Consider the following 16,873-nt stretch of genomic DNA (forward strand, 5'->3'; position numbering starts at 1 on the left):
TAAATTAGCGTCCAGCTTTCAAGCAGATGTCTCGCTGGGCAATGACGCCGCAGTGCCCCTGTCAGGAAGGGGGGGTATTAACACTTACATTCCTTTAATCAGTAAGTAGCCCCCATTGGCCCCTCTCTTGTTACTGTGCTTGAGTTAACTATGACCTGTTTCCCTTCTTTTCTCCGGTCTGTATAATATATACTTGAAAGGATGGGTCTTGTCGGGAATGAGTTTACCTATAGCCCAAGTATGCTGCGCAGTGGCTGTAACCTGTTCATCTGCAGTGTTTCTGTACTGTGAATGGGTTCATCTATGCGACGAGGAGGCTGCAGACCAAGGGGAGGGTGTGTGCAAGGAATAGGCCATTCCCTTTATTTCCCTCCACCCCTTTGGAATCAAAGAAACCAAACGGACAATTCCTAAAGTACATATTATACAAGCTGTCAGGGCCCCTTGGTGTGCACCTGGGCGCACGCCGGGTTGGGTTCATGCTTCTCCACTTGTCCCTCTGGGTATGTACTCATGACGTGTCTGCAGATGCCTCTAGGGCTTCACGTCATTCCGTGGTGAGCCAGCATCGAGTGTAATGAAATTAAATGAAGAGGGGCTCTCAGTAAGCTGGCACTTTATGGGAAGTTTCTGCTGCTGTTATATGGGCTATCTTGTCTTTCAGGCTTTAAAATGAACATACAGAGGATTGGGTGGCAAAGAGTGGGAGGGGAAAGGAGGGAAGAGACTGATGTAAGTTGATTGACTTTAAGGGCCTCTTGACAAATTATTTTAAAGAGCCTCTGCAGTTTTGGAAGAGCCGCCTGCTATATTGATAGTAACTCTCTGCGCTTCTCGGACTCTAACCAGACTGCATGGCGGTGTCAGAGGGGGGGATTTGGACCCTGTTTGTGGTGGGTGAGGCATGCCAATGCATTAACCTCTTGCATGCCAAACCTCTCTGCAACCCCTCCTCCCCGAAAGGCCATGGTGTAGCAGGACGTATGTATACGATGCTTGCTGGGTTAGAAGCATGCCCCTCCGCAGGATTGATGCAAAACATCCCACCGCTGCGGAGCTCTTGTGTCACTTTGTTTGAAGCAGGCGGTTGTTCCCTGGGCAGGAGCTGGGATCCTTTTCACCTTCTCCCTTGTCTGTCTTTACAGTTCCAGGCTTCCCTTATCCAACTGCAGCCACCACAGCAGCCGCGTTTCGGGGAGCCCACCTGAGGGGCCGAGGAAGGACGGTTTATGGGGCAGTCCGGGCAGTACCTCCTACGGCCATCCCTGCCTACCCAGGGTAAGCACTGGTCACAGGAGCAGAGTGCTCTGCACAACCGTGTCAAATAATTGGCTAACAAAAATGTAACTAAAATTGTCTGGATGGTGAGAGTCAGGGTATTTGCTTAGCGCCAGAGCGTTCTGCATACGATGGCATCCAATGGGGGCAGTCCTAAATTTTGCCATATTAAGTTCTTGCCTGAGAGAATTTTCAGTACTTGGAACAGCCTAAAGTGCTGATGTACTCCTTCTCAGAATTTCTCAATTTATCTTCTGGTATTTGTCATCCATTGATCCAATACATTGCACCACTACTGAGAAGGACAAAAAGAGGGGTCTAAGAGGTCCCAAAAAGTTCCAACTCTGCACTCCTTTTGTGGTTTTCTTGCCCAGGAATGAGGAATATTATCTCTTACCTTCATGCCTCACCATCTGGCAGTAGGACAAAGAAGAGCCAGCTACCCACAATGGATTTGCTTTCTTTGTTGGAGACGGTTTAAAAAGGTTTAAAACAAAGATTAATCAAGTCCATTAATTTGAAGTTGGGAGTGTTTGGGATACAGTGAGAACGAAAGTGCAGCGTTCTTCTAACTGTTGTATGAAGCACTGCTGAATTCGCAGCCTCAGCACGCTTCTCTGTCCTCTGACTTTACACTTGTAATGCAGTGGAAGAGATTCTGTTACAAAACAATAGTCTGCTGTTCAGAAGTAGAAGGAATCGGTTTGGTATGTGTGTGTTTTGTTTGGGTTTTTTTTTGTTAGTTTGGTTAAGTGTGATGGAATGACAGAGATCACAAATCCCTTCCGAACTGTCCTTTTATTGTTTCTGATTTTGAGGATGCTTTGTTCGTATTGTCTCTGTAGAATTTTATTGGCCATATTTTCAGATAGGTCTCTCAGAAAGGAATAGGAGCAAATCCTTCAACACAGAGAATGGGCTGATTTTTTTTTTTTCTTTTTTTTCCCCCCTCTCAGACTAGCTTCAAAAGGGAAGAAATTAAGCTATAAATCTTTTTATTAGAAGGGAGGAGGAAGCTACACACATTAACAAAAGGAGCTGGCCTGATACAGATAAGCTTGTATTATGATCTGTAGCAGATGAAGTGGAGAGAGCTTCTGTGGCCCTTCCTTATTGGTGTCCTGTCTGATATTTAAAGTGGAGCTGAAGGAAGCAAGGTGCAGTGGTCTAAGCTTTGCTCTCAGACAAATCTAGCAATGTTTGTATTTAATTTACCCAAACACTTTAATTGAAACCTCCTCAGAAAATACAGGCTTTTGAATGGAGTGGTCTTCTGAGCTCTCAGGTCCATCTTTTTGCCACCTCCTTTAATTCGTATGTGACATCATCTAACTTAAGCCTCTGACCTGCAACTTGTCAGTCTGTTGCTCTGAAAATGGCCCAGCCCTGCTAAATTAGGAGGTGCTTCACAGCAAAACAGAGAAGCAAAGTTGAGGTACCATCCAGGAGAATGCAAAGTACCTGCGCTGGGGAGGTTGTGTGCTTCATCCCTGGGAGTAACGGCTGGAGCATTCCTGGCAAGAGGCTGTCACCAGGAGAGACTCAAGCTCTGTCTTCCATATAAATCCAGCCTGAGTCCCCTGTAAAGCATGCATTTAATTTGGAATATGGGCCAGGCTCCAATGCTTATCCTTTCTAAATACTGTCTTGTGACTGCATTTATTTACATTACGTTGGGTTTGTTTGACCCTGCTGACCTATTTCATGTCTTCATGGGCAGCGTTCTATCCAGTAAACGTTTGCAGGATAGCAGTACATGAGTTGCCTTCAGAAGTGGCCCAGAACTTCCCCTCCTCCCGAGCACTGGGATGTAATTAACCGATTCTGGTGTTTATTATTGTCATAGGCTGAATCTCTACATAACATTTTGTAGAGGGAATTTGATTCCTTTTGGAATAATGTATATTGTGCTGTTCAGATCCATGTTGCATTAACCTATAGGACAGCCACAGGTGCGGATGCTGCTGACCCCCCACTGAGTCAGGGCAGACGCCAGAAGGTCAGTCAGCAGCACATGAATGATGGAAACATAGTGAGTCTTGTGAAAAAGGCAGTAAAGTGAGCTATGGGTTTACTCAAACATGGTACAGGGAACTGACTTCTCACAAAACTTAGTGGTGCTTAAGTTGCTTTAAAACCTAATGGTGTCACTGAATTTGTGAGCTCAGCAGCATTATAAAAAATATAAATAAATTGTAGAATAATACAAGCTTGTTGGAATTGCTATACTGGATCAGACCTGAGCACTGTTCAGGTTACTGTAATTTTTGACTGTGTCTGTAGTGCTAGATTCTCCAGAGGAAGGTGCAAGAAATCATATAGTTCTTAAATGAATAAATTTCAAGATCTAAAGCTAGATCCGAAGCTCAGATCTACTGATGCATATGTAAAAGGTACTTAAACATATGTGCAGACATGAATATTTACTCAGGAAGGGTTATTCGTATGATAGAAAGCAATGGCTCAGAGCAGGGAAGAAGCTGGTGGATAGTCACCTGAGCCTGACCTCAGCGCACCAGTGCAACCCTCAAGGTATAACTGAGGCAGCGCTCAGTACAAGTGTGGAGACACAGTAACCTCTGGTCTGTAGTATGACTTGAGCCAGTGCTGGAGCATTGCCCCCATTTGTAGTGGCCATGCTTTCTAAATGAAAGCTGATAAATTGCACTTCAGACCAAGAGCTGTAAGAATTAAATCGAAGCCTGAAGAAACCCCCTTGCCTATTCTAAAATTCTCAAAATGAGACAAGTGTGATCAATTTTATTTCACAAACTGCAGGTTTAGGCATTGGCTTGTTCATGGTCATTAAGTACAGATACGAAGAGCAGGCTTGTCATGGTAAAGTCAAATTTAGTTTAGGAGTGTAAATATATAGAAGATTTCCCACTCAGAACCAAAAGTAGATAAAAGTCAGACTAGACATAAGGCAGTGGGGATCTTCGTGGGATTTCTTTGTTTTGTTTTGGTTGGTTTGGGTTCCTTTTACAACATAGTCAACTGTTGGTACAGTTCAGTGATAGAACGGTTGCTTTACAAAATCTGCATATGTCTTGCTCTTGTGGATGTGTTTTAGCTCAGCTAGCAGGCTTTTCACAGATGCCACTGAGATATGATGGGGCTGTTTTATGCTACTGGTCAGTCTGCATAACCAGAAGGCCTCTGTGGTTCTCAAGTGGAGTTTTCACTAACATTGAGAATCACAAATATGGCTATTTTAGTATATATATAAACCCTGCTAGATTTCAGCCCTAGCAGTTGGTGCCAGGTCCTCACTTAAGACAGGATGCATGTGTGCTCTGTTGCTTGGGCTTGAGAAGCCTTTCTCTTACTTGTTATAGTGTTTTTTGCAGTTTTCTCTGGAGAGCTGGTGCTAGCATCTCTTGCTGACAGGATACTAAGTTACATGAACAGTGCCCTGATCCAATGTGGTAATGCTCTTAATTAATCCAACTGATTGTGTTTGGAATAACTGTTGAAACTGCTAACGTGTTCATAAACCAACAGTCACTTCCTCTGTCATGCGTTTGCCTTTCCTGCAGGAGCAGGTGGAGTATCACTGCTAAAACACTCCTGATCCTAGATAGAGAACCCAGCAATGTAAGTCGTTGTCCCAGGAGTCCAATTCTTTGTTATGTGATTGTTTAAAAAAAAAAAAAAAAAAAAAAAAAATTGGCTTCAACATACATGGTCTTATGGCCTACTTCTCTCTGCTGAAGTGGCTCCCCTCTTCCTCTAACAAGGGTCTCTATCTTTGTATCTGCTCCCAGCCCTCTTGGAGACCGTAGTAACTCTGTCCACTGGGAATGCAGTGTACTTTTCCTGGGGAAGACAGCAAGACTAAATTATTCAAGCAGTAGCTAACACTGCAACAGATTTTTTATTTATTTATTTTTATTTTTAGTAATAGCATGCAGAATTTTGGCAAGATGTGCTGGGCTTTTTTGTGTGTGCGTTCCTTACAGTAGGTGGGTGTCTGAGGATGGCAGGCTCTTGGCAGAATTTCAACGGTAAAAAAAAAAAGAAAGCAATAATAGAAAAGCTGGCCTTCCATGCCTTGTTCTTCCTTAATGCTATTGGTAAGTCATGCGCATTAGGTCCGTGAATATCACATGATGGGGCTCTAATGCTTTTTAAAGCTTTGAGTGAGGTGGTTCAGAGCTATTCAGAGGACAAAGCAAGAGGAGATTCCACGAAGGACAGGCTGAACGCACACGGGTGGGGGGCATACCCTCTCTTCCTTCCTTATCCTTCCCCAACCCCTGTCCCCAAAGCAAGCTGCGTAGCCCTACGCTAGCAAATGCTCTGGCAAGAGTGGTTCTTTGGGAACCCCAGGCTCCAGTTTAACGATTTTTCCTACTTGAAGTTCTGAGAGAAAGAAATCGATGGCTTAAAACAGAAAAAGTATCATCCCATGGAAACCCTTCCAGTTGCTCCTCTTTGCTATGGAACATGTCATTACTACCAGGGACTCCCACTGCACCTTTCAATTCTCGGACCTTGGACCAGTCACTTAACCTTTTTAGCTCATTATCTCTGCTTGTGAAAGCAATGCATTGTGGGTATTTTTGGTTTTTCTTTTTAATTACATTTCTCTGTGTTTACTTTGATCAGAATTGATTGACTTGTTTTCCTGAGGTGTTGCATTGGTTCTTTAAGATGCTGAATAATAATACTTTGCATGCTTGTGTGATCAGCCAAATCTTATCGCATGTCTAATGTGCAGGGTAAAAGCAGGTGATGTATGGATGTCAGAAACAAAGCCAAGCAGCCCTGTGAAGCTCGAAATACGTAATCGTACACAGCTCTCTGAAACATGCTTCTGACATAGGTGATTTCAGCCCCCGTGGGATGCCTTCTGAGGGGCCTCTCGATTTCCAAGCCCACTTCATGAAGCCAATGTTTCCGTGTGTGTAGGGGGTAACTTAAACAATTCCAGGAGAATAACCAGAGCGGAGGTTTCTAAACCCTTGTTTCTCTTCTTCAGGACATCAGATCTTTTTGAGTCTATTTTTATTGTACAAGATGGTTGTTCCCCTCCCTCTCTCCTTTGCATACTGTCTCCCCCTCTGCCCGCCCCTTTCCCCTTTGCATGCCATGGAAGATGACTTGGAGCCGTCTAGCGTGCGTGCGCACACATTCTCTCGCTGATTTGCTCCTGCCAAAAGCCCAGGTTATGGATTCATACATCACCTGCCTGTGTAAAACGCATGTGCATGCTGCCGTCCTCAATAACCGGAATGTGTTTTCTGTTCTTTTGTTTTTTGTTTTTTGTTTTTTGTTTTTGTGTGGATTTTCTGCAGTGTGGTTTACCAGGACGGATTTTACGGTGCTGACCTCTATGTAAGTACATACACCGGAGCCTTCTCATCCCCAACCCCTGACAAGCCAGCCTTTTTTTTTTTGTTTGTTTTTGTTTTTGTTTTGTTTGTTTGTTTGATTTGGTTTGTTTGGTTTTTTTTTTTAAATATCATTTACTTTAATTTTCTTCTTCCTTGTGGATATATATTTATATATTTAGGAATGCAAGCATGCTTCTCTGTCACTGCGCTTGCCCCTGGGTGCAAGACCTAAGCCTTTGGGTTTCCTGATCATTGCCAGGGTCAGTTTACTGGGTGTCCTCTCCCTCACATGCACACTGCTACTAATCAACCTGAGAGATGATTAGCGAATTAAAATTTCTCTCAACACTTCTCTCATTTACATAATTTGGATATAAAAATAACAGGACTGGTTTAGCCTCAGACCTTCCCTTTCCTTCTCCCCCTCCACCCTCCCCTTTCTCTCCACTCTTGGGACCCTTTCAGGTTTGATTTGTGCAGCCCACTCTAAACGGAGCCGAGTAGATGTTTAAAAATGTTCGTGTGCCACTGGGATGTGGAACTTATCCCTTTGGGGAAGACACTGGGACTGATTAAAAATGGAGGCTGAGATGCTAGAGTGAAAACTGACACCTCAGTTTGCTAGTCAAAGTGGTACCTAAATAGGCTAGATTCTCTTACCTCTTTGGGGAGTTGTAAAGTACAAATATGTGGAGATGTTCGGTTAGAAAAGCCAGCAGGCTACCCCTGTTTGGCTGTTAGCTCTGGTACCACAGGAGACGTTGCCCTGTAGTTGTCTTTATCCAGCCAGCTGATATAACACATCTCTGAAGTATCTCTATAAGCAGCTGGGTTGTGGCCATTGTGGGTCTGAGGACTCTGGCCAGCAAGAAGAGCCATTTTCTCTCAAGTGGAGAGCTGCTATAGAACAGTTCTGATAGGAGTATGCCTTTCAGAGCCAAAATGTTTAGGCCTACTGCTGCCATCACTACTTGTGGCCTGTCTAGCTCTGGCAAAGTTCTCTTGTGTAACATTTGTAGGTAATAGTTCTTCGGAGCTGGGGAAGCTTTGTATTGGTAGTGGCATGGCTGTCAGCATGGATTTCATGTCCCTGCTCCTTTGAAGATGCTACTCCTGACATTTATGAAGAGGACCCTGGGGGCTAGACTGAAGATAATGGATGGAATTAGCTTTTGGATTTTGTTGGCTCATATGGAAGATCAGATCTTATAGGGGCACTTTTCCCCACAGTTACAGCAGTCAGAAGACATGCACTCTAAGCACGGAGATTTGGGGTGTGCTTCTTCATGCTTACATACAGTAGTATTTGCACATCCCTCTAAAAATTGATCTGCCTAGTCAGGTGTTACTTTATAAGATGGTGCTCTCTGACACGAGCTCTGGGTTTTCTCACCTCAGTCCTAAAATAAGGTGGCCACTGGCTTTGCTACAGCAAGCAAATATAAGAGCAATGCTTTCTGCTTAGTGCCTCTTCCCTCAAAGTATGTGTAAGAGGTTGTCATGTTGAAAGGGAAGACTGGTCAAGGTTACTCCCCATTTATTTTCAGAAGGCTCCTTCAGAGCCTTCATTACCGGTGGGGGAGAGATTCTTATTGAGCACATTTTAGGGACACTGACTTCAGCAGTGAAGAATACCCATCATCACTTGGTGCAGTAGTATCATGTAGTATGTAACAGCCTCCAGATCAGGATAAAAGTGGGAGGTGAACTTCTGGTGACTTTGCTTTCAGTTGCTCAGGTCTCACTGTGAGAAAGCAGGACAGCAGAATGGGACGCTCATCAAGGGAGACGATGGTCTGTTATCCTGTATTACTGCTGCCCAGCACCCTATAACAGAGCTCAGGAGAAAGAAGTTGTCCTAATACAAAGTTGCTGTTGCAGGCAGTTTGCTAATTGGCACATGCATAGGTATGCTGCATCCCTTCTGCCTCGTTGGTGTACAGTGCTGTTCCCTGCAGTGCTTACATCTTTCTGGTTGCCATGAAAGGATAGTGCAGATCACAGAAGGGAAAGCAGAGGGTTCTTTGATTAGGCTTAGTCCTTTCTGGTTGGATTAGAGGGAAAACTGAACTGAGGCTCCCTTCTGAGTCAAGGCAAGGTGGCAGAGACCCTGAGCTAGGTAGGAAGGAGGGGTTAGCAGTAGGTGAGACAAAGGGGAATGTCCCAAATTTGGGCTGTTTTTTCTACATAAGTGCTGTATACCAACTTCTCATTTTCCTCCTCCTCCTCTTCCTCACTCCTCCTTTCTCTCCTGGGGCAACCAGCCTGCTAGCCATGTCTTCTCTGATGAGGGCACTCCCATCTCTTGTTGGATGCGTCCCACTCTGGCAAGACACCTGAATTCATAAACCAACCAGCCCCAGGATGCAGAGGGCTTCATTTCAGATCCTAAGGAAGGTTATTTTTCAATGGGGTTAATCTGGGGTGGAGGGGAAGAGGAAAAAACAAAACAAACACAAACCACCCCACTTTGCAAAGACCACTCCTGCCTGTGAAAAGCGTGCTTGCATCCACTGGAAAGAAAAGGCTGGTGAGCCCCACTGTGGGCTGTTTGTATGATTGTTTCTTTCCACAGCTGTGTTTTTTTGAACTGCTCTTCCTGTGTTCTGTTATAGAATAGTCTTACAGGAACCAATCATTAGCGCTAAAATACCTCAGGTAGGAGTGCCAGTGTGACCTGCCAACCAATCAGATTGTGGATTGCAGTGGAAAAAACTGAATTATACTAACCATTCCAGCACCACATTAGAGATGGGAACAGAGGCTTTTTTAGGGCAGCGCAGACTCCCGTGTGAGCCAAGCCCCCGCTGTAGCAGGGTGGCATGTGTCCAGATTTCACACCGAGTGGCATTTCATTCAAAAAATGTATTTATGTAAATTCAGTGGAAGAGTTAACAAGGTCATGCTTGTCCCATTACCATGTAGAAGCACCTGCTGGCTGCAATGGACACTGTTGTCCTGTCACCTCTTTTAATTCATTCATGCTCATTCCTGGTGCATGTATGCCACCCTTCTAATACAGAAACGCTGGAAACAGTTCTAGCCCATTCTGCTTCTGACTTCTGCTCGAGGGCAGTTTTGGGGTGGAAGACACGATCATGCTTCAGCAAATTAAAGATCCCTAAACTGGGCTCTCAGTCTAAACCTGGCAGGTGGTCAAATGTGTCTAACAGGTACGTGAGTTAAATGTTGCTTAGTGGCATAAAGAGTGCCCAGCCACACTCTGTGCCTAAGGCAGCAAGGGATGAAGAAAAGGGAAGTTTATAACCATAGAATATGCTGACATAGTAAGCCGTAGGTTTGGATTTCCTCATATTCCCATTGCAGTGATGTTCCCATTGCACTGAACACCTAATGTGTGCCCGAAGAGCGGAAGAGAAGATGGGACTTCTTTTGAGCTGAAATATATAGTTTTAACATGCTCATTTATCTATATTAACATGTTCTGTAATTGGAACGCTGCTCTAGCTGGGATTGCAGTTTCCTATCTGTGTTGTTTTGCCAAGTTTGTCTCATTCCCTGAAATAACACAATATTGAAAAAGCTGTTATCTAATGCTAAGAAGGGATAAAAAAAAGTTTTTTTTGTTGTTTTTGTTTGTTGCTTCCTTGATGAGCCAAGGATAAAAGCATGACATAAGAGTCATTTGAAATATGGGCTTTTGTGAACAGCTGGACAAATCCAGTTGTTTGCCAATTGAGATCTATAGACTCGGGCTCTCTACAAATTCTCATTAGAAAGGGGGTCCAGCATAGCCCCCAGCAACACTGGCAATATAACAAGAGAAAGAGAACTTGAGTTAAAATAAGTGGCATTAAAAATTGTGTTAATTTATCTCACATGCTCTCCAGACAATCTGAAAGATAATACCAGAAAGAACCAGTCTTGATTTAGACAGTCTTGTTGATTGTTAATCGTTGCCCAGTAAAAATGCATAAGCTGAAGCTGCCCTTGGACTGTCCCATAGATAAAAACATCTCGGACCTAGCATCTTCACAAGAAGCTCAGGCACACTCATTTCCTTTGAGACAAGGCTAATGATTTTAAACACTGAACCTACATGGGTAAACCACTTCACCTAACTAGATGGAGTGGAAATTTGCGTGGCTGTCCTGGGTTTCAGGGATCATGCCACTGAACGGTGTCTTCTGTTGCAGTCTGGAGGAGTGTGATGCAGCTAGCAAGGGCCTTTTTGAAATTATTATTTATGTCATTGGTAAACATGATTGCTCACGTTTGTTGAGGATGCTCTACATCGATACAGTTTTTACTTACTATAGTACCTGAAGTGAGTGGCATCAGGAATCACTAGGAGTGGTAGGACCTTGTAGCTGAGGTTACGAGCAAGCTTTGCACACTAGTTAAAGTTGCCTGTGAACAGAAAGGGCAGGAAGAAAACTGGTGCATTGGACAAGCTGAGTAGGGCTTCAGATGCATTGAGGGAATTACACGTGGATCCTGGCTTACGGAGAACGGGAGCCTCAGCTGGGGCAGGCAACCCACACAGCATCTCCTTTGCTCTGTACAGCTCCCAGAGCTTGACAAAAGTGTTGATGAAACCAAAAGGAGTAATAGCTGCGACTTTCTCCTCTTTCTTTCAGCCTGTTTTGGTGTATTTGGACCTGCTGGTCATGCTAAATACATCCCCTTGTCAGAAATCCTTCAGCTGTCTGCACTCATTGCTCCTACAACAGGACCGTACCATGGCCATTATAATCCCCATTTTTGGTTTTATTTGAAGTACACACAAGTAGAATTTGCAGACTGCTTTGAGCCGGGCAGGTCTGCTGTGTGTGTGTACCTGTATCCTGTGACTTTATTTCTTTTTTTGAAATTAACAGTAGCTTCAATTTTGCATCAGTGCATGGTTAAAAAGCAATACACGTCAGCTATTCCTTAACTTCATTTCTCCAATGAATTATTTCTCCTGTGTTTTTTTTTTGTTTTGTTTGTTTGTTGTGCAGTTGACTGAAGAAATGTTAACATCCCGCTCTAAATCTCTCAGTGGAGTCTCTGTTCCCTTCTCTGATATAACAGATGGGTTATTGCTTGTTATAATTATTAACATTGTGGTGTGGGACAGGGCATGGGTGGGAGCCATTTCGGGGGGGAGGGCGGGAGGCTGCGGGAGTTGTTGAGGTTGGAATGTTAACTCCAGTGGTGACTGACTGTTTCCGTAATAGCAGGTTGTTGTGGCTGCACGCTCTAGTACTTGAGGCTGTGTACTTCACTGAGCTTGTGGTAGAGCCTAGGGCGAACTGCTGTCCCAAGAGAATGCTGGGATGGATAGAACTAGCCAATATGAGTCTGAACGTGGTGACTTTGCTGGTTGTTCTAGCTCCAGATGTCAGCATGCTTAGTTTTTAATTTTGATTAATAAATGTTACGCCATCCCTCCCCCCTTTCCCACACCTGATTCCAACCCTTCTTTTCTTCTTTCTTGTTTTGGTTTGGTTTGGTTTCGTTTCCCTTTACGAGAGATATGAGTTAAAAGAGAATTACTTGATAACCCTTTCTAGGTTTCAAACTGCATCTTGCTCTCATGTGTAGGGCGTGTGCCGGTCACATTCGAAATGGCTTCCGATGTGACACGTGGCTGATGGGTGAGAAGGAGAAGGGGACAGTGCTAGGAAAATTTTGCTTCTGTGCCATGCCCAAGTGACAGACTGCACCAGGAGTTCACTGAGGTTGGAAGCTTAGGGAGATACCAGGAGGTCCTAATTTGATGAGGTCGGTCAAGGTTTCATTTGGATTGCCCTTTGTCTCGTCTCCCTCATGTTTTAGAGATAAGGGTAATAGTGGTGTGATGCTAGCATGCCAGAAATGAGCCAGACCTCCCCGGACCATCAATCTGAAATGCATAGATTGAAATAACTTGTTAAGAGCAAACTGGTGATTGAATTCACTCTTAAAGATTCATGTTACTCTCTTCTGTTAAGAAGACTGAAGGTCTAGCAAGTCCCTCTCCTTCAGAGTAGGAAACCACCCCTAGGCATGTTTTGGATAGCCCTTCCACAGGGGCAACCAAAATGAAGTTGAAAGTCATGGCCTCTATTTTAAAAGCTATCTGGCCCAAAACTGAGAGCTGCTGAACAAAGACAAATCGTAGAATCATGGAAATCATAGAATGACAAGGGATGGAAGGGACGTTAAGTTCCAACCCCTCTGCCACAGACAGGTTGTCAACGGCTAGGTCAAGTACTAGACCAGGTTGCCCAGGGCCCCATCTAACCTGGCCTTGAGTGCCTCTGGGGATGATGCATCCACAACCTCTCTGGGCAGTCTGTTCCAGCAGCTCACCACTGTTAAGAAAGCAAATAAACAAAACCTTCCCCCTGACATCTAATTTAAATGCCCCCTCTTTTAGTTTAAAACTATTCCCTCTTGTCCTTTCACTATCTACCTGTGTAGATATAAAATCATTACAGGTGGAGAAGACCTCTAAGATCAAGTCGAACCATCAACCTATCACCACCATTCCACTAAACCAAGTCCTATACTAGAGCATGTTTCGTGCTCGTAGTTGCATACAACCATAAGATTTATAGGGAAAAAGTGGTAGTGATATTTTGAGCCAGTGCTGGAGGTGAAGAGCGTAAGTCTGCCTTCTGGTCCCTCAAACTCTGAAATGTCAGTTAGAAAGAAAAAGGAAAAAGCCCGAAGCAATCTGGAGTTTTCCGGTGTTATTTACGGCTCGTTGTGTTTCTGGCAAATCAAACCCATGGTTCATTTACCACTGCACCTCCCCCCTCTCCCCCAAGTTAACAAAAACATATTCAGATGCGTACAATCAAGAAAGATCTGACCTTGGCTTCAGAGCTTCGTCCTGACTGCCACGTGCAGCCCTTGTCCCCTGGTCTGAAAGGTGGCTGGGGTCCATCCCTCATTGCTGCGAGGTGCGTAGAGCCATGGGTCTGAGCCTGGGCTTCCTCTGCCCCGAGAACTTTTAGGTGTGAATTCCAGCAGGACACTCCCAAGTCTCCCTCTGGGTCGGGATTCGTGTTTCACCTACTCAGCTGGAGCTCTGTTTTCAGGAACTGCCCCTTCTGAGTGTAACCATTTTAAAGATCTTTAATACAGATGTGTAGCAGAGATAGAAATGCAGCAGCAGTACAGACTGTTCAGACATAATTTCTGCCAACCCGTTTCCTTCTTACTTTAAGGGAGGGGTATCTGTGCTGGTTTGCTTGTTGGCACCCCTGAGACCACCAGAAGTTTATCTACCCGACCATCATTTCCTGGTTGCTTTTGGCTTTCCTGGCTATTGATGCTTTTATGCATCTGAACCAAAAGAAAATCTATCCTTTCGGGTCTACCTAGGCTTAAAAAAAAAAAAGAGACAAAAAGCAAGGGGGAAAAAAACAGGAGTTTGTCTGAATTATGTCCTTTCTAAAATACATGCTTCACAGAAGGTGCCCACCTCTGATTTCCCCAGCGTAGGAGGAAGGGGACATAGAAATTATGTTGCGTGCAGTATTTCAGCTCTCTTCTGGATTTCTGTTTCCACATGCCAAATTTAGTTTCCTACTGGGATATCACCATGCTCAAGCTTGCTTTAATTTATTCCTTCTGCTAAACGGGGTAATGGAAGAGTCTTCATAGTCCTTCTGAGCAAAGGAAGACGCATGTGCTAATGGGCGATGCTCGTAATATGCGTGACATGGGAGCTGATGCAGTTTGAAACACTTCCTCTCCTTGTGATGTGTGATTCCTTTTTCTTTTTTTTTTTCTCTACGTGGGTGGACAGGTATCTGTAAAGTCAGTTCTCTTCTCTCCTGCAGGGTGGATACGCAGCCTACAGATATGCACAGCCTGCTACTGCAACAGCAGCCACGGCCGCTGCAGCCGCTGCAGCAGCTTACAGCGATGGGTATGTAAGGGGCAGGCAACCACGGGGCTGGCTTGCTGTGCTCAGAGATCTGAGGAGCTGTGATCCATTACAGTTCTTCTCTACTTCTTTCCTCATTTCTTTGTCTTACTTGCACTCGCACACATGCATGCACTGCCCAACGTGAAGGATGAGTGCACGACTTGTCTCTGCTCCCAGGCAGCATTGCTCTCTGGTGTGTGCGAGCCAGCACAAATCCTGGCCCCTTCCTTAGCCTGGGGACTCCTTGTGCAAAGGAGGAGGTGTGGTCAAGGCTCAATGGTTGGCATTGCTGGCTCCTTGCTCTCTGACTCTGAGCAGGTTGCTCCATCACTGCGTGCATTTCTCTCCCCATCCAGAACTCAAAAATTTCTCAGCTCATATGGCATAGGGTGCTTTAACATGCAGCTCCGTATAAATGCAAAGGATGATCATCATCAGAGTGCTCACCATAAGATTTTTCATCTCCTGTGCAGTGAGGCTGTGTTTTAATCTTAGCACACGTGAGAGCATTGAAGTTCATGCTCCCTTCTCATTCTGGAGAACCCTACACTACTTTCCGTTTAGCAGCTGGTACGGTGCCAGTAGCGCCGGCACTGGGGGCTCACCCTCCTCCCCTACCACATCACTCGAGGCGAGGGCTGCAGTAGTTGCCACGTGTGAGGTGCTGACCTCTTTCCTACAGGTTGAGCTCCTGGTGCTGCCACGTCCCTCCTCGCAGGCCTGTCTCTCGCCCATCTCATACCGTGCATGGCAGCATGCCCGTAGGCTCTCTTCCAAGAGGGGCAGCCCATGTGCATGTGTGTGCATGTATGCATACATGTGTGTAGAAGGGCATGCTGCTTCTTCCATTGCCTGTGGTCAGACAGCTGTTTCTCTGCCACTCCAAAGTGACTCTCTTTCTCTTTTTTTGTATGTTTTCTCCCTCTCTTCAGTTATGGCAGGGTGTACACAGCAGATCCTTACCATGCCCTTGCCCCTGCCGCTAGCTACGGAGTTGGCGCTGTGGTAAGTGCAATTTTCTTTCTTGTGCTGTTTCGCAACCCTGGCATGGGGAACAGCTGCTCAAACTGTGTGTCGGGTACTGGAACTTCATCCGGGAAGATTTCTTCGTTGAGGGAGGAGGTCCCTAGCTGCAGTGCCAGCTCCTTCGTAGTTGTGCGTTCGTATATCTGCATGTGTGTGCTAGGAAAGGAGCCAGGTTTAGGAGAGCGGTTATCCCTCAGTACTGTACATCTTGTACAGAGGAGGTGGTGGGAGGATCATCAGAAACATGGAGAACCAGAGCGTTGTAGGTGCATTGGTACGCCTGTATGAAGGAGGTGGATAGAGCAAGAATCGGCAATGGCTGAAGATGCAGGACGTTCTTCCTTACCTTTTTCATTAGCTTTAAGGGCTCTGTTGCGTATTGAAAAATCAGTGCGAGGTAGAGTAAGGGAATAAGTTGTTCTTGTGACATCTTGCAGCAGAGCTGCACTTGGTTCCCTCTTCCGCTAGCAGGAGCATGCGGTGTCCTGCCTGCCAGCAGCGGTTATGCAAGGGCAGGAGTGAGGTATGCTGGCATCGCACGGGAGTGGCACAGCTTGCTGAGAACGCATGCCTGCCCATCTGCTTCTAGCCAGTGCAGTATCTGTGTTGCTGCAAAGGCTGGAATGCAAATGTGTGCGGAGAAAAAGTGCGCCTAAATATAGATGTCTGCAGTGTAGCACCTCCGTTCGAGCCGCAGCTCATCGTGTGGATTCCTTTTAGAGTCAATGGAGGAAACAGGTTCTTCTAGGATAGCAGGTCATCGTGCCTCTGTCAGACCTGTACGTTAAGCTGAGGTGAAGAGCATCCCAGAAGTGCACTTCTGCTATCTGAAACATCAGCTTAGACAACTGGCTTAGAGGGTAGGACTTGTGAGTCCCTCTCGTACTGAGGTCTCTGTGCCTGGGACTTGCCAGACTTCCCCTCCAGCTGGCTGCCTCTGAGCCTGGCCCCTGAGCTACGGCTTGCGAGGTGATCTTTTGTCTCTTAGATGGTGGCAGGTCAGTGCCAGGACATGTCCGCTAGTCCTTTGTGCCTCCAGGCATGATTTGCTCTCCTAACAACCTCTTCTTTTCTCGTTTGATTTCTACAGGCGAGTTTATACCGAGGTGGCTACAGCCGATTTGCCCCCTACTGAAGTGACGTGAGCCCCCTGCAAGTGGGACAGCCCCCCCAGTTCATGAGGCCTGGCTATTGCAATATTTACTAGTAGAGGAACTCTATAGCAAGACGAGGAGGAAAAACAAAAACAAAAGAGAATACTTTTTTATACCTCACTATGTTCTTTGAATATGTATTTTTTTTTTCCTTTAAATTTCTGCCTTTAATTCTTTTGTTCCAAAGATTGTGTCTTTTTTTTTTT

General features: G+C 45.3%; 1 protein-coding gene across 16 annotated transcripts in view; it reads left to right on the forward strand.

Moving 5' to 3' along the window:
- The window catches only part of RBFOX2 (RNA binding fox-1 homolog 2), a 102,744-nt gene extending 85,957 nt beyond the window's left edge, over window positions 1–16,787 (forward strand). For 9 of the 16 annotated variants that reach the window (XM_010711675.3, XM_010711663.3, XM_010711668.3 and 6 more), the window contains 6 exons: window positions 9–101; window positions 1,146–1,278; window positions 9,233–9,275; window positions 14,399–14,487; window positions 15,420–15,492; window positions 16,604–16,787. In XM_010711675.3, coding sequence (XP_010709977.1) covers window positions 9–101; window positions 1,146–1,278; window positions 9,233–9,275; window positions 14,399–14,487; window positions 15,420–15,492; window positions 16,604–16,648 — 476 coding nt within the window. In that variant the 3' untranslated portion in view covers window positions 16,649–16,787. Of the gene's footprint in view, window positions 1–8; window positions 102–1,145; window positions 1,279–4,817; window positions 5,299–6,578; window positions 6,619–9,232; window positions 9,276–14,398; window positions 14,488–15,419; window positions 15,493–16,603 lie in introns of those variants that run through there. The other 7 variants (XM_031554607.1, XM_031554617.1, XM_031554593.1 and 4 more) reach the window with 6 other exon arrangements.
- Window positions 16,788–16,873: the final 86 nt, after the last annotated feature.

The sequence above is a fragment of the Meleagris gallopavo genome, chromosome 1 (assembly GCF_000146605.3).
Source record: "Meleagris gallopavo isolate NT-WF06-2002-E0010 breed Aviagen turkey brand Nicholas breeding stock chromosome 1, Turkey_5.1, whole genome shotgun sequence".
In the NCBI taxonomy this organism is placed as follows: Eukaryota; Metazoa; Chordata; class Aves; order Galliformes; family Phasianidae; genus Meleagris; species Meleagris gallopavo.